At 38.4% G+C, this 18,113-nt stretch overlaps 1 protein-coding gene across 1 annotated transcript in view; it reads left to right on the top strand.

Annotated features, from left to right (window-relative positions):
• The first annotated feature begins 578 nt into the window (after window positions 1-578).
• The window catches only part of cpne2 (copine II), a 47,660-nt gene continuing 30,125 nt past the window's right edge, over window positions 579-18,113 (top strand). The window contains exons 1-4 of the mRNA XM_036584660.1: window positions 579-1,007; window positions 9,161-9,363; window positions 16,229-16,408; window positions 18,034-18,108. Of these exons, the coding sequence (XP_036440553.1) occupies window positions 9,190-9,363; window positions 16,229-16,408; window positions 18,034-18,108 (429 nt within the window). The 5' untranslated portion in view covers window positions 579-1,007; window positions 9,161-9,189. The remainder of the gene's footprint in view (window positions 1,008-9,160; window positions 9,364-16,228; window positions 16,409-18,033; window positions 18,109-18,113) is intronic.

Here is an 18,113-nt window from a genome sequence, read left to right as displayed (position 1 = left end):
TAGTTAACAGGCCAAGATTCAGTCCTGCAAGAACTGTGCTGACTGGTTGATCCGCTAGATGGCAGTACAGGCCTGTGACAGCACATGACTCTTTCATCTCTCTCCTGAGGAGGTAAACAATCATTTGTCAATTATCAATTTTCTCATTTTCGCGGTGATAGATGTGATAATGGAGTGGATTTTGCTGGTGGATGTGATAACAGTGACGGTGATAATAAACTTTAGTCTTCATTCCCAAGAGGATGAGCCAAACCCCGCTATAAATCTGAGAGGTTTGACTGAAAACTAAGAGTTTTGAAGCTGCCACAGGCTTCACAGTCCGCTCTAACCCAACTACCGTTACCTGGAGCAGCTCTGATAGTCATTTGTTACAGAAGAGGCTGTTTCAGCTGCAGTGAATGTGCTCAGCAGCAACAGGTGGTTTCTGTTGAATCGATACAAAGGATTTGTTCTCTTGTCGTCTTTTCTTTTTTCAGTTTTTTTACTGAGCACTTAATGACGTGACGAGGCTTGCCTCGTGCTCTGTTGCAGCTTGTGCCGTTTCTCACTCGTGTGGTGAAAATGACTGAGCTCTTCTGAAGAAGTGTGATCAGAGTGTGCTCAAGCTTAGCTGAGCCAGGCGGAGTTCTGAGCTGTGCGAAGCCCTCAACTCCTGTGGGCTGGAGTGTGTGTGTGTGTGTGTGTGTGTGTGTAAACCGCGGGTGGAGACTGCCATGGTTCACTGGGAGCCCGCCCAGCCTCAGCCTCAGCGCGGGCTGCTGGAGTGAGTGAGCCGCCTGCCTGCAGGAGAGGAGCAACTTCTCCGTGTCCGCTCACTCACTACTGCTGCTGCTGCTGGACACAGAGTGGACACAGAGAACAGAGTGGAAACCTTAGTCCGCACAGCGACACTTCAGAAGAGTACTGACTGTTTCTGCTGTGCAGAACTGACGGAGGAGAAGAGAGAGGTCGCCCCAGAAAAGTAGGCGAAGAAGAACAGACGACCTATTCAGAGCAGCTTTCGAGAGGTGAGCGGACTGTTTACTCTGATGCTCTGGATCTGAAAGAGCGGCGGCGGCAGATGATGGTTAGATTAGAGAGCAGCTTTAAGACGGAGGAGTAGGACTAATGAATGTGTAACACGACATGGAGAAGTTGTCATTTACGCGAATGGGTTCATTTTCCGTCTGGGCAGACCTAAACAAAACAAAATCAGAACTAAACAGAAACGAGCGGAAAGGCTGTCAGAAATTAAACTGAAAGCGTTGTTCATTTCAGTATGAAGACAGTCTTTGGTGTTTCATTTATGGCATTTGGCAGACGCTCGTATCCAGAGCGACTTACACTTAGATCATGTTTCGGCCTTAGAGAGCCGCTTTTCCTCTTCGTTTAGTGCATTTTGTAGTCCAAATAAACATGGCTAATTTTCTTCCACACACATCGCCACACTGACCTGTTTGTGCTCGTAGCTCTGCTCTCTAGCTGGGCGCTGATGTGGTTAACGGTTAGAGTGCTGCTGTGTGCAGGATGGGCATCAGGAAACAAAAGAAAGAAAGAAAAAGAAACAGAATGGTGTACTTGTTCTGTTTCTGACTGAGCCCCTAAAGTGCCATTGTGAAATAAAACCTTGCAACGACTTTGCGTTCCCTTGCAATATTTTTGTCTGCACTTGCAAAGATTTGCGTTTGCTTGCAACAGCTTTGCGTTCTTTTGCAAAATCCATTGCATTTGCGAGGAAATACAAAAAATATTGCGATGGAACACAATGTTGTTGAGGGTTTGTGAAGTTATTGTGAGGGAATGCAAAATCATTGTGAGAGAATGCAAAATTTTTGCGAGGGAACGCGAAAGATTTGCAAGGAAACGCAAAAGTATTCAGAGGAAATGCAATCCCATTTTTTTAACCATGGCCCCTCATGGGCTCCTTAGTTTCTTGCATGTTCTTCAGCTGTGGATGCAACATCTTATGCCTGTCAGCTGCATATAATAAATACATATAATAAATAATTCCGATAGTGTAATGACTGCCTCAAGTACAGCATGCTTTAAAATCAAGTGGCCTTAATTTTGGAGGTGAAAATAACAGTTATCACAGTGGCAGGGCTCACAAGAAGGTGAGATGCTGTTAATAGCAGTGGGGGGCCTGAAAGAAGCAGAAGTCACCGTACTCAATTGTATATAATTTTAAAAACATTCTTAAGTCCATTGCATGTTTCTGGGCCTGCAATCCTCATTGGGTTCTTACTGCATAGTAGACTTCTCATCCACATTTGAAATAAGTGCTTGAAGGTGTATTACAGTGGTCATTGTTCTAGTAGTAGTGGTTTCAGTAAGAGATACAGAAATCTATGCAATCTTTAAGCAGCCGTAACCTACATTTTTCTTGCATTTGGCTCCGTTCATATCATTTGTGTGTTATTTTATGCACTAAAACAGTCATAATTAAGTTTTATGACAGTTTTCCAAGCTTTATTTATTCCTTTAGATTTAAACAATTTTGTTACTGTGCCTTTAATATCAACTTAATATCAACTTCTTAGTTTATATCCTTGCGGTCGGTTTATGGTCATATTAAGCACAGTTCATCGTAACACTTCATTTAAAAGACAAAATTCTTATTTTCACGAAATCTAATGAAATCTAATGACTTTTGCCTGCCTCAAAAACATATTCCGAGTTTTGATTATGTCACCACCAGGTAGGGAAAAACGCTTAGCTATTTCAGAAACCCCCCCGATGTTTCATTTGGAAATACCCGTAACTAGTTATGAGGGTGTTGACTTTCCGAAGGTTTTTTTTTTAAAGCATTTCTCCATTCATTAGATTTAATGTGAAACTGCGCTGTTCTGATAATACAGTAGCCTATCAGAATGGGCACAGCCACAGGTAGGCCTGTTTAAGCCTGGTCCTACCCAGTTTGATCACAGGCCTAACCAGTCAAATGGAGAAAGAATATTTATTAAGCCTCATTTTTTAAGCTAGCAGCATTTGATTTGTTTTTGTGAGTGTTGTTGCTGTGTTGTGGCCAAGCAAATCATTACACTCTAAGCCATGCTCCACCTTATTTTCTCAGTCCCCCAATCAATTAGCAATTGTTGCTATCCACCACTGCCTCAAGCCTCCAGTTCATTATCAGTGATTATCATGCCCGAAACTAGCAAGAGGACACCAAGATCTTCGGACATTTCTGAAGCATTTCATGAGATTCAGGTCAGTAGTGACTGGTTCTCAGCTGATCTCAGAACTGCTGTGGTTCAGCCATATAACCGTGGTTATGTTTGTAAAATGCAACCACAATAACTTTTGTTGTAATTTTTTTTCTTTGGACCACTCATAAAGTTGCTGGCCAAATCAGCATGCTTTAGTCTACTTCCGGTAGCTGCTCAGTCAAGGCTGCAAGCTCCATAGTTGGCTACAAGAACAATTAGATGAGAAATCAATGGTAGTTTAAAGTTGTATTGGGTTACCTACTTATACAACAATACTAGCATGATAAAGTTCACTGTTAAACAGCGTGTTGATGGCATGGTATCATGTAGTATATTTCAAAAATCAGGTGCATTTTGATGTATTACGTCTAGTTAACTGTATGAGTATCTTCCTTCCTGTTATAGGGGAGGTTTGATAAAGACAGACTTTAATAAAGCATTTATAATGTGTACTTTTTGAATAATCTGTGAGGACAGAGAAGGAAACTGAGAGACACAAAAAGGCAAATAAAATAAATGGTTAAGTAAATGGTTAAATAAACAGTTAAATGATTAATGAAAAAATTATTCAGGGTAACTGGAGTTTATGGAACAGTAATAGCAGTTTATGGAGGAGGGATGGGAAAGGAATAATAAAAGGAAAAGTTCAGTTATGGACAGGGCAATCATTTAGTGTAAAGAAAAAAAACAACCTAAAGGAGAAATTGACAGTTGGTGTATTACACGTATTAAGCAGTTAGTTCAGTCACTGTGTGATGTAGGTCACGTTTCTGCTAAATGGACTTAGTTAGTCCTAGTTACAGCCCTGCTTGAAAGGGTCGCAGTACAAAAGAAAAATGCGGTAGAATTTCTGATTTACACTGTCTTTACGATTGATATCCGTAAATCACCTCTGTTCTGATTGGCTGACCTGTATTGTGCCTTATCCAAAGGCTGAAACACTTCTTTCGACATCAGTGTGAATTGGCGGAGCTAAACTGCTCCAGGCTGACTTTGTGGGTTTATGTAAAATGCATTATTTTTTCAAAACTTGAAGTATTTGCAGCTTAGTATCCATACATAAACTGCAGGGACAGAGTGAATGGTAGGTTTTGAAACTTGACAATGTTTACATAATACGATCAAAAAAGTGAGGAATGTTCAGTTTTCACTATAGGCCCTTTAAAGAATTCATTGGATATGCAATGAGGACGTAGATTAATGGGCTGCATTATCTGTCCAAATTAGGGGTCATATCTTGATCAGCTGAAATAAGAGACAAATTTTTCGGTTCTGTTCATAAAAGGGGAGGGCTTTCAGTCAAATGACATGTTTTGTTGATTTTCTAATTGAAAATAACCACATCCTCTACAGAGAACACATTTCTGCATTACTCCATTACTTACTGTTTATTTGCTGAATTTAACATATAGGGGGTGGGGATAAAAATAAAATGTGGCCTATGCAGAAGTTATAGCATTTTATTTATGTTAAACCTTACAGTTACGCACTGAAATTTGCAGAAAATACCATATTTAAGTTTGTTTATCCATAGAAAATATGTTAATCAACAAAAAACTCTTGTATACAACCGCATTCTGATTTCAAAGTGCAGTATGACATTTTCTACAAATTGTGAGAGAAAACAGGTACTTCATTAGTCTGTTTTGTGTTCTCAGGATTGCCTAACTGCAGTAGCCTACCTTCCTTTTATTTCTGGTTTAGCATTATATTTCACATCAGGAGTGGAAAATAAAGACAGGAAGGCTGAATGAATCAACTCAGCACACTGCTGGAACTTGATTGCTATGCAAAGGCACTTTGGGGTTATATAATTAGTGTACGGATCACACACAGATTCACACAGTATAATCTTCTCTCTCTGTCTCTTTCTGCGAGAGAGATTTTACAGAGGACTTGGTGGGGATTTATGTGTGACCACATTTCCCAGGATGCCTTGAGATAGTGTGGAGCATAACATCCCTTTTATTTGACAGGTCTTCCAAACTCTTTAACACTTAGTTTAAAATGAATCAGTAACCAGATTCATTTCATTTGTATAAAATCACATTTAAATGACTTTAGAGAAGTGTATATGCTGTTCTACAGGGCTGACTAACTCACAGTAGTTTTAAACAGGAGGGAAGAGTTTGTACTTTGTGGCAGTGCAGTAAGCAGACAGGTGAGTAAGTGTGGACTTGATGATCATCTAAGTGCTGTTTATGGTGAGTCTTTGGAGAGCATGAGGTGGAGTTTCCACTCTGATCATGGATGGGTGGACTCCAGCACTCTGGGTGTGTGTTTGTGTGCTTGCTTGTTTGTGTGTGTGTGTGTGTGTTCCTAAAGCTTTCTGTTGTGTCTGGAGTCCAGGCTTAGAGCAGTTGAATATTCCATTACGTCACCGTCACAAGTAAAACATGGGAAATATATGATTAAGTTGAGTATGATACTTAACTCTGCGAGGCTATATAAAGAGTGCTCAGTTGATGAGAAATCAGAAGACTGTAAGTCAAACGCTGGATGATATGGGATGTTTGGCCTCATTCGGTGAGTTTTGCTCTCAGCTTTGTCTCCTAAAGTGTATTAGAGGGACACATTTTAATAACTTAATACTACCAAATTCACCCATTTAAAAAAAAAGTAAGAGCATATGATCAGTGTAATACAGGTTCAGGTGGAGCTAAAACATTCATAAAAATCTAGCAAACCACACCAAAAGGCATTACAACTACTGATGTGATTTTAGACTGTTATAATAATACAGTTCTTTCATGTACTGTGTTGGTGTATAGTTAATAATGATAGCCTAGTAACGTTATTACAGAGTTACTAGAATATAACAGTGGAATATGGGCATGTACATATCTGATGATGCCGGTACATAAACTTTATAAAATGTAGAAATTAGGACTAGAGTTATCTGGATTAGCATTCCAGAGAAATGTAACATTAGTTTGAGTTATAAATGCAGTAAAATGCATAAAAACGCAGATATTGTAGCACAGTGTCATCTAAACATTCTGCACTTCTAGAGTACAATAAATATATCCTCAAATGTCGGTTTGAAGTATCAGCCAAATCTAAACAGTCAGTGCTGATATTGTTATTTTAAACATGTGCCAGTACTGATATGATTCCAATATCTTTGTGCATCCATAATCACATTGGTTCATTGTAGGTGATATACATTTTCAGGTTCAATACGTTTTCAATTATGAGGTCAAGATTCCATTCAGTTTTCAATATTTTATGTGTTAAAAGATTGCAGAGTAATGAGCAAAGCTATAAAGAATGTGAAACAATATAAAGACCCGAACTGCCTTATAAAAAAGATTCTGTATCATGTCTCCATTTTCAACCCTCCAAAACTAAAATGACAGTTTTGTTGATGAAAATTGAATTGAATTGAATTAAAAAGTGAAAATTAGTTAACACATTCTCTACAGAGAGCACACTTCTGCACATTTTAATGCATAATAATTGTTTATTTGCTGTGGCCTGTGCAAAAGTTATGGCGCATTTAAAAATTTTTAAATTTGCTTTGAAAATTAATGTTACTTATTTTTGACTTTTTTTTACTCAGAAAATCAATAAAACATGTAATTGGACAGTTGTGTTCACACTTTTGCATATGATTGTATGTGCCAAATCTGTGCGTAGATTGAAAACAGTAACTGTAACTAAATTAATGACTCTGCTTTAAATTCAAATTGAAAATGAGAGACCATCAAAAGAAACTGGGGGGCATATCAGCAAACACAGTTTTAAATTTTGATTCATTGCTTTGGATGTTCATTTTTTTCAATTTTCCAATTCTGTATTAAAATCATTACATTCTTAGTTCTATTTTAATCTGATTGTTTTCTGACAGCCTGTCTCTACAGTCTGAAGGCTTTCCTCTTCTCTCTTGTTGGTCTCACTGAAGTTAATGCATCTCGCAGTTAGCAATGTGGTGCCTGACCACAAAGGTTAGAACACCACATGCTGTATGTCACCAGGACAGCTAACCCCCATGAGCTGTTCTGTACCCACACAGGTTGTTGATGCTAAGGTTTTATGATTTTCTACATCCTTTCAGTAGCTTTGCTGGTTCCCATGCTGCTAGAGATAAAGATAAACATGACTGGATAATCCAAGAGATTTTTTTCTTGTTGCTTTTACTCGTATTCGTATATATCTAAATGTAATTTGGCGCTGGCTTGTGTCGTGGCATGAAGTAACTGCATGTAGCATGAATATTAATCACTCATATTTGTATTCTCTCTCTAAGGTGGTCATAGCCTATTTATGGTTAGTGACACTAACGTAGAGAGAAAGACATTGGTACATCAGTATCTTAGCAACAGGAGCCCTTGCTGTGTTCCTCATGTCCTGGCATGACGTTCTTGTACTCTCTCCCTGCGCCTCTGTGTGTATGTGTGTGTGTGTGTGTGTGTGTGTGTGTGTGTGTGTGTGCGCGTGTGTGTGTGTGTGCATAAAACAGAGGGGAACATTTAAGAGTTAAAAAAAAAAGAAATCACTTCTCTGAGCTGTTTTTCACTATCTGACCCTTAATCAGGCACTACATTTCCTTTTACGGAAATAAACAGTAATTTCTCAGGTTATTTTCTCATGGATGGAAGTCACATTAGCTCTGCGCTCCTAGCATCACAGTTGAAATTATGTCAGTATGCGTTGCATTTTAATTGAATACATACATAACTGAAGTATAATGTGTGAAAGAATTCCAAACACATTAACTCAGGCAACAGGTTAACACTTAATTGCTTGCATAATTTATATCATATTACAGTATTTTGCATTGGTAGCTTTTATTTTACTTGTCAGTCAAGAAATGAAATTTACATCATCAGTCTGATGTAGACATGCTGTAGTGATGCTACAGAGACAAATTCTACTAGGGCTGCATGATATAGACATTAAATGCAATAAAGTTGTTTGATATCGCAATGACAGTATGAGAAGTGATAATTGATGATGTGAACATAATATTTAAAAACAGTCTGTCTCTGAATGTGCAGCAATTGTACACTAAGTTTTTTTTTTTTTAAATAAACAAAAATCTGTTTTGTAAAGCTTATTATTAACAGTAGATTAGGGTTGTTACAATAACAGCATTTCCATACTGATATCAAGTGTAGTATCGAGTAGTATGTGTAGTGTACTATTGCAGTGGTCGATACCAAAAGCCAGATATTTGTCAGAAACGTTTATTGTCTTAATGGATTGAACACAGAAAAATTTGGTACGTTTGATACATTGTGCAGCTCTGAAGTAGATATAACACAGTTATGAAAACATACTATTTTGGGGTAGTAACATGGTAACAGCAGAGAACAGCATCACACAGTCAATGAGTGGAAGAGATTTCCTCTATTGTGGCTATTTTACCTACCTCAAAGGGGTAAAATGTTATATCTCTATCGTACAATCGCTAACTCGGATGTTAATTTGGACATGCCCCTCTATCTACCTGGAAAAGAACTGAAAAGCAGTTATAATGGAGGTCATTGGGCAGTTGAAGACACATTTGAAAAACGTGACTACATAATGTAAATTTAAAACTACAACCTTACATTCTTCAGGGCATTCACATGCAGTTACATTTTAGTTATGTTTGCTTTTTCTAGATTTTCTGGTAAGACATGAGCTTAAGCTAAAACTTTAAATATTAATTTGAAAATACCTTTAATGGTATAATTTATCAGTGTTGTACAAAAACAATTGTTGATCATAAACTGACAGAATTTATCAGCTGCTAAATGACTTCTATTGTAAGTATGTCTCGAGTCAGTGGGTTTACAGTTGTTTCCTAAGAGCAAGGAAACAGGTTGAAATTATTGTCTGTAGTAACAGTTCATGGGACTGTATGCTACAGGTGTGGGAGATGAAAGCTAGGGTATGGAATAATCCTTTAATATTAAACTATTACTCCCTGTGTACGCTTTATATCTTGTGCAGTAATTTGGTGCTCTGTTCGTCTGTATCTGCAGGGTGTGGGAGAGGAGGGACTGCAGCCTGCATGGCCTACACACTGGGCTCAGGGCCCAATGCGGGCCCTGCCATTGGCCCTCAGCACTGCGTCACTAAGGTGGAGCTCTCGGTGTCCTGCTCCAACTTGCTGGACCGCGATGTGGCCTCCAAGTCTGACCCCTTCTGCGTGCTCTTCCAGGAGGTGGACGGCAACTGGGTGGAGGTGTGGCAGCTCTGGTGGTTCTTCTTTATTCTTTTCCTTTGCAGACAGATGGAGGAGTTTGAGGGGAAATGGAGGATGAATTTTAATCATTAGATATTGCAATTATTGCCAGGCATAACACAAGTATAGTGTAATTTTATATTAATACTTTCATACTTGTAGCTTATTGAAACAATCAGATATTTTTTTGTCAAAACTGTGGATTCTAAACAATCAGTAAGTACCACATTTGTATTTGTGAGTTTCAGAGGAGATTTTTACGATTTGATGTGGATGAAAAGTTATTGTTTTGCATACAGTCATCTTCTGTGGAAATATAAGCCATGCTTAGTTTTTTTACCAAGCCAACATCATTGTTTGATAAGAAAAAGGAAAATAAAGTAGATCAATATCAATACAGAAGGTAAATTGAATGGAAGTGTAAATTATTACGTGTATAAAATAACTATACAGTAGTTACCTAATTAAGTAATTAAATTTAGTGTTGACCTGAAATCAAAAGTGACTTTTTTACCTTGTTAGTTCATGTGCCTGGTCATATTAGATTCATGTATATGATTCATCATATCATATATCATTTAAAATCCTTGCCTTCCCCAAATCAAAATGCAGTGATTATTGTCCACCTCTAAAATGTCTTGTAAGTTTTGATTGATTCACCATGCACTAGCGGCCAGGAAAATTAATATTGACCATTATTATGTTTCTTCTCCACTAACCACCATCTGGAAGTATCATCAAGCATTGCTGAGATAGCTTAGAGACCCTCCCTAATAATGCATTTTACTCTGAAATTCGTTGTGGTATGGAAAAGATGCATTATGATTTCCACTTTACGTAGAACAAAGCAATAAGAACTCTTGACCTCTAATTGCTCAAAGTGAAAGTAGACTGAGGTGGTAATTCAAAGGTGAAAGAGATGGGCAGAATGTGAAGATGAAAGTTTGGAGAGCAAGGACAAGGAGAAAGGAAGAGCTTTTTGTGTTTCTGGAAGGAAGAGGAAGAGACACATTTGAATTGCCGATTTGGCCAAAAATTCTGTGTATCCCAAATGAGGCAGATCAGCAGAGACACGGATGGTGTCCAAGGTTTTTGTGTTTGAGTTTTCACCGGAGCTACAGGGCTAATGTTAGTATTGTACAAATCTGGTCTGTAGCTTTGTTTGTTTTTGTAGATAACACTGAAGTTATATACGTATAACGTGACTCTTAGGCATGTCACACGGTGTCAGAAACAACATTAGCAAGTCTGTTTGAGATTACTTAACTTGATGTGGTTTTGGGACAAGTGTCATGATTAAGTTATGTCATGTGATCATGTGATGTTATGCGACAAATTATTTATCAACTAATTAATTATTGATTAATTGATTTGTATGCTAAACTGGTGGCTGTAAGTACAGATGGCATCAGGGACGAGGAAAGTAGGCTATTGAGGAATGTCAGGATTGTTTGACTGTGACAGGTAAAAAAATAATATATTGTAATATTGAAATAATTTGGGCTTAGTAAAAGCATATGTGTGTTTGCTTTAGGGTGGAGTTTTTCTATTATATATATATATATATATATATATATATATATATATATATATATATTTTTTTTATTTATTTATTTTTTTTTCAAAGCATGCAGTAGCCGTGCCTGTGTCTGAATCGCTTGCCTCACCGACTGTGTGACCCTATTTAGGTGCATAGAGGAAAAGCATATGCAGAGTATAATTATAATTAGTATAATACTGTCCCACATTTTGGATAATGTGCTTTTTAACAATTCTATCTTAAACTCAGTGGGTGCTCAAGCGTTAAATCTCGGCCTGGTGTAGCTGGACTATGGTCGTGATACAATGGGTTACCGAACCACGTATCAACAGTCAGCTCATTTGCGTAAAGTTCGTCCAGAATGAGAGCGAGAACAGAGAAATCAGCGTGTGCGTCAGCGGACATCGATGTGTCAATTATATGTGCATATTGTTGTCTCGCCACATTATAGCATTTGATGTAAATTAGCAAGCATATTAAAAAACATTGGCATTTCATTTTGCATGACGTCACTGTTTATAGCACATATGCTGCTTAAAATTTCAGCATTCGCAATTTAGAACACCTTTCTACGTCCTTCGATGAGCCGATATCAGCAGAAAATGCTGAATGGGTTGTTGGAAAGGAAAAAAATGGTATGGATCCTGTAAGAAAATCTTTCCTGAAATATACACTCACGTTGTGTGATGTGATGTTCTTAGCGTATTTCTTTCTGTGGGTTAACAAAGTGTTTGTAGTGTGATAGCCTACTTTTAGATGCTCAGCTTAGGCTTAAGTGCTTTGATTAAAAATAAAGTCATTTGAAAGTTTAGTGGTTTTTGAAGAAAAAATGTATCTGTATCTATCTAAATATCCACAATGGGGAAGAAAAAGTGGTATCTTTGGCTATAAGCTTCCTTGTTAGGCATTTTAGCTCCAAAACTACAGAAGCAAACTTCAGGCACTAAACATGTCTTGATTGTCTGCATTCAGAGTAAACAGGAAGTAGTGTAAATTTAATCCATCAGGTCAGGAACCATCAAGAGGAAGAGAGAAACAGAATCAGAAACCAGAGAGAGAGGTTTGACCAGAGCAGCTGGGCACTGAGTTGCATTGTAGTCAGTCAGTAAGCTTTGTGTGGAGAAATGCATAGAGCCGCGCTGGCCGAGCTCCAGAAGGCCGGAGTGTGTGAGAGTAGGTGTGTGATGTGTGTGTGTGTGTGTGTGTGTGTGCACGTGTGTGTGTGCTGTCTGCTCTTCGCCTCACTCTGCTCTGGGCGCAGTGATCGCTGTGGGCCTTCGCTGGTGGTCAATAGTGCAAACCTGAGCATGAAATCAGTGTTTCTCAGTGCACCGTAACCATAGCAACAACATGGGAAACAAAAGGCTTCTGCTTTTTAAACAGAGACGTATAGAGAGAGGAAGCTTGGTGGGTAGGGGTTAGTGGAAGAAATGGAGTGGGGGGACTGGGCTGAAATGGTACTGAAAAAAAATGCAATAATAAATGCAGTATGTTCACAGCAAATTCTGCTCTCACTAAGGACTTGGTGGAGCAATAAAAATCATTTTAACACTGTAAATCCACTGAGCTTAAGTGTGTGCACACACTGAACAAAATATGAATGTGACACTTTTGGTTTTGCTCCCTTTTGAAGCAGTTTGATTAAAAAAAGTAATAGAAATGTGTTACACCATACAGGCAAATGGCAGTGACACCTGATATCGATGTGGGAGTTCTGTTTTTGGTGTGGTCATCAGTGAAAAAAGTGTTGTGTTTTTATGTTTTTGTACATAGAAACATACTGATTGAAGCATAACGCTGACACAGATGGGTGTCTACGTTCATGTACAAACAGGTCAATCCTCGACCTCAAGATTAACACCATTTTGTGGGGACGTTAAAATGCATCACCATACGATCTGAAGATAATGATTCGATTGAATTTATTGTGGAATATTAAAACTGATAATCACTTATTATATTAATATATCGTGTTAATATTAAAGTACATGCTTACATTTTTTTCCAAAGTGAAAAACAAATTGGTGTATTTTATTACCATAAAATGCATAAGAAAAACTGAAGTATTGTTTTTATTGTCTGTATGTAAATAGCTGCTCCAATCCTACTTGTGTATTCAGTGTAGTTTTAAAAAGTACCAAAATAAATTGGTGAAATTTGTGATTTCCTAAAGAATTGTAACTATATGGAATCATTCTCAGGTCAGAGACTAGCATCCCTGTTGTCTAGTCAAGGAAACTTTGCATTCTGCTTGTTCAAACAGCATATGCATGTAAGACATGCAACAGGAAATCTCGAGTTTTACCACTTTGAAGTTCAACGCCTTGCAATAGGAGGTCTTTATTCTTAGACACAGTGAGACACTTCAGAAGAGCGAAGAGGCTGCTGACTGTTCTAAAGCTGTTCTGAAGGGACCAAAAAATAAGACCTTCCAATAAATTATAATCAAGTCTTTTCCAACTTCACATCACATCATTAACTCAATTTCAAGTTCTTGAGCAGGAAAACATGAAACTGTACAATGCCGGTGGCCCTGAGGTTTCGGTACCAGCAGAAGAATAATATTAACCAATGATATTATGTCTCACCTCCCCCTCCCACCACCCCCACCTATGATTGAGCAAAACAGTGTCCTCCCTAATACAGTGTGTCACTCAGAAATAGGTCACCGTATGCAAGGAAACCGCGTTATGATTCGAGTTCATGTGAACTTCAAGTAGTTTAGCAAAGCAATAATAACTCGACCTTTAAAAGCTGGTGGTGTTATTAATCCTATTTGAAAGCTGAATGTGGGCTCTTCTATACCATTGGTAAAAGCTAGAATGCTGCTCACTTCAGTCAACCAGTCAGTTTAGTGAGAGTCTAGCAACTGGAGTAGTGATTCCACTGACTGATACCTCTGCTAGCACAGTGTGGTGGAATGCAGTGCATTTGGAAAGTATGTCTGCAAAAATTTGAGAGTGGAATTTCACCAATATCCCAAAATTCCTGCTCCATGGTTGAGATTAGGGTTGGGCAATGATGATGTTTAGGATTATTGTGATAAAACACATTGCAATATATCACAACATGATTCACTGAACATATCGAGGATATTGTCAGTACTTCTAGAGCACTGACCAACTACGTTCCTTAAGCAATAGAACATGAAAGGGAGTGTGTTATTGTGATAACACACAACCTCAAGTGTTCTTTTGCTGTTATACAACAGTTAAATAAATAAAGTAATAAATAAATAAATTGGGCCGTGAACGTGGCATTTAATGTTTTAATGTTAGCAATTCCTTCCGCCAAATTATAGTTCCTTAACAAGCGGCTTGTTGCTACATCAGAGTAACAAGCTCTGCTCACTCGCTGCACAGCCGGCAGTTTGTTCCTCAGCTCCTTACACAGATCAACCAACAATTTCGGAATTTAGTGTAGTCTCATCTTCAGAGTCTGACCTAATTGGCTGTTGGTCAAATGTGATCTTAAAAGTATCCATTTTCTGTATGTGTGCAAAGTAAGAAGTAAAAACGTTCAAATGTCGTTGCTTAGCAGCAGCGTCTCAGCGGAGTGATACAGTGTTACAGTGTTATTTCGCCTTCTCAACCAATTAACTTGCGTGGCTGGAACTAACTGTTGTATAAGTTGCAATAGAGCATAATTAGACCTGTTTAATTGGATTTAGTGCAGTGCAGTGTAAGAAATGTTCAATTAAATTTAAATAGTTCCAATAAAATAGGTTTTGATAGTATTTTCTAAACGTTCATGTTTGTCTGTTCCAACTTATCAAATGTCAGAAAAAATATTGTTATATGTCGTGTATTGTGAAATTATATTTTTGCCATATCACCCACTTTCACTTTTAATTTTCTTGACAGTGTTGACAGGAACCAGGAGTCGTAATGTCTACAACACAAATGTAGCTGTTTATTTACTGTTCAAAACCACCTACATCTGGACATGTGTCCTCAGAATTCTGAAAATCTGAAAAAAATAGATTTTTTGGCACTGTTTTGCCTTACAACCTCTTCACCATGCATCGCTTTTAAAAAATACATTTTAGGTCAAATTCTTATCATAAGACAGTGTCTCATACATAAAGCAACACTGTAACTATTTCATGTAATGACGTTCTGTGGTGTAGCTTTTAGGGGCATTTAATTCTTCACGTTAGCACGATTGTGAACAGCATAAATTTTAATGTAGATAAAAATAAAAATAGAGTTAAAGCCAATATGAAATCACTCCTAGCGCTTTTTACCTTGCTAGTTCATGTTCCTCATCAGGTAAAGATATTTTGGTACTGTATCTAGATCTGCAGCTCGCTCTGTAAATGTGTGCTGCTACATAATAGCAGAGCAACGATTATTCTATTATAGACACTGAAAATGGCCCAGTAATTTTCAGAATAAAGCATGGCACTGACATCATCTGACATTCTCTCTCTCACCCTCTCTCTCTCTCACCCTCTCTCTCTCACCCTCTCTCTTTCACCCACTTTCTCTTTCACACACACACACACAGCAGGGGAGCGTGTTCATTTTTTCTTCACTTCAGTGGACGCACAGCATCACCTCTCAACCCAAATGTTCAGTTCCATCTAGGGTGTGTGTGTATTTTCATGTTAATTTTGATTACCTGAAATAATGCGCTCTGGCTGTTGGCAAGCATTTAATCAATGAATCGCAGCTGAACTTTGACTCTCTTCTCTCTGTCATTCCCTCTCTCTCATTTCCTCCTTCCATCTCTTTCTCTCTTTTGTTCTCCCTCTTTCCATCTCTTTCTCTTTCTCTTCTCTCTCTTCTTCCTCCTATCCTCCCTCCACCTCTCTATCTCTCTCTTTTTCTCTCCATCCTCAACTTCTCTCTCCTCTCCTCCCTCCATCTCTTTCTGTCTGTCCGTATCTTTTCCTTTTCTCTCTCTTCTCCACTTCTGCCTCTCTCTCTCACTCTCTCTCTCTTTCTCTCTCTCTCTCTTTCTCTCTCTCTCTCTCTCTCGATCCCTTCTACCTTTTCTCCTTCCATTTCTCTCTTTCACTCTTGCCCTACCTTTTTTACTCCTTCCATCTTTCTCCCCCTCTCCCTCCTTTCCTCTTTCTGCCTCTCTCTTTCTCCTCTCATTTTTCTTTTTCTACTTATTTTTTGTGAAAGCATGCTGTTCTGCTAACACAGGGACATGAGAAAGAGATGCCTCAGATCAATAAGGATCATTTCCCCACCAAACACTGACTTATAGATTCCGTCTCATTTACAAGGATGAAAACTGCTTCAACTGGTTGATGAAATTGCCTTCAGGAAAAGTAATTCCGTTTCTCTCTCTCTCTGCATGTCATGGCTGCAGCTGGGACGAACAGAGACGGCGGTGAACAATTTGAACCCGGTATTCGGAGAGAAGTTCCAGGTGGACTATCACTTTGAGGAGGTCCAGAAGCTTAAGTTCGCTATGTTTGACGAGGACAAGTGCAGCAGCCAGCTGTACGAGCATGACTTCCTGGGAGAGTTTGTCTGCACACTGGGAGTGGTACTGCATCAGAACTTTATATCTCCTGCATCCACCCACTGTACATACTGCACGTCTGTCAATATATAAAACTGCTGAAAATTGCTCTCAGCTGTTTCTCTTTATTGTCAATTAGGCCTGCAAAATGAATTGAATTTTTATTGTCATTGTCATTTGAGTTTACTCAATTAGAATATTGCACTGGGTTGCACTAATAAAAGAGATCACATTACCCTATATTGCCTGAACAATGGAGCAGTGTTGGTCTGACTTCAGGCAAGTGTCTTATGTAGTGTACTATCCAACTACTTATAAAGTGTGTATTTTTGGATTCCAGAAATCATCCTAGAATACCCTAAGGCTTCCGCACTGGATGTATTAGACTTGATCCAGTTCTAACCTTTTCATTTTTTGTTTCTTACTCCACATAAACAGGCATTATCCACTTTGCAGAGCCATTTCAACAAGTAAAAAAAGAAATCTAAATGTCTGCAGCGTAGAACTGTTTAACAGTGGAAATGAAAACGTGCCATATCTGCAGCGCCTGTGTTTCCTCTGTGAGCTTGCCACATTTCATTTAAGCACTGGCATGTAAAATGTGAGCAAGAACCATTACCCTTCAAGTCTACTTTCTGCAATTTACCACGAGCAGCATGCCCTTAAAAGTATATGCAAAATACACTTGCACTGTGTTTTTCATTTGTGAGTTGTGGCCAGTTGAAAATTAAACTACTGCAGAAACAGAGCTGTGGTTTAAGGGCTGCACTGTGCTGCTTCGGGTATAAGCACTAGTAAGCGTTGTCAGAATCAGTGTGTTCAAAACTGAGAGAAAGAAGCGGGCTACTGTGCGTTCGTTAGAGCAATACCACTCAATAAAACAGTTATTTCACATAAGTAGTCCAGAAATAAACAATAATTACATTTTAAAAAGCATGTACCACTATGCATATATCAAAAATGAAGTGATTCCAGAATAATAAAGTAGCTGGCAGCCAAATCATCAAAAAGGTCAAACAAATTTGATCATAATACAGTATTAACAGTAACACTTTGTTAACATAAAAAATGAAAAAATAAAACAGAACAGGCCCCAAAAACCCAATTTTATCAGCCCAGAATGGCACATTATGCAGAATAATTTCACTATAATATTGTTGGCAACCTAGCATACCTAAATTATGCGGCTGTATAATCCATGAAAATCCAAAGATTGTATCTGATCAGTACAGACCAATACTCCACCAAGGCCTTTAGCTTTAAAGTACAGGGATCAGCTCAGGGGGCAAAAAATGGACTTGAACATCCTTAATTTTAATCATAATTAATTACTTCTCATGTCATCGTCACGATATTAAACAGCCTTATCCTAGGTTGTCCATATTAGGCAGTTCTATTGGGATTTGGAGTGCAAGTTTAAATCTGTCAAGCCACGTCTGTCAGAACTGCTGCAGACACTAACTGGTGCCAACAAACCTTTTTCATTGAAAGTAACATTAGCTAATGAGCCTACATCGATCTAGTTTTTTCTTAATGCTGACTCTCTTTCGTAATTGCAGCCTCTGCCATGACCTTAGACTGAGCCACTTTAGCCAACATCTCTGTCTGCTTTTGTAAGCTGTTCTAACTGACCATTTTTTACCATGCAGATTGTGTCCAATAAAAAGCTTCATCGGCCTCTTATCTTGGCCAATGGAAAGCCAGCAGGGAAGGGAGCCGTTACAGTAAG

This window comes from Colossoma macropomum, unplaced genomic scaffold, assembly GCF_904425465.1.
Source record: "Colossoma macropomum unplaced genomic scaffold, Colossoma_macropomum, whole genome shotgun sequence".
In the NCBI taxonomy this organism is placed as follows: Eukaryota; Metazoa; Chordata; class Actinopteri; order Characiformes; family Serrasalmidae; genus Colossoma; species Colossoma macropomum.
The sequence above is the reverse complement of the archived record's forward strand: the minus strand, read 5'-3'. Positions and strand labels throughout refer to the sequence as shown.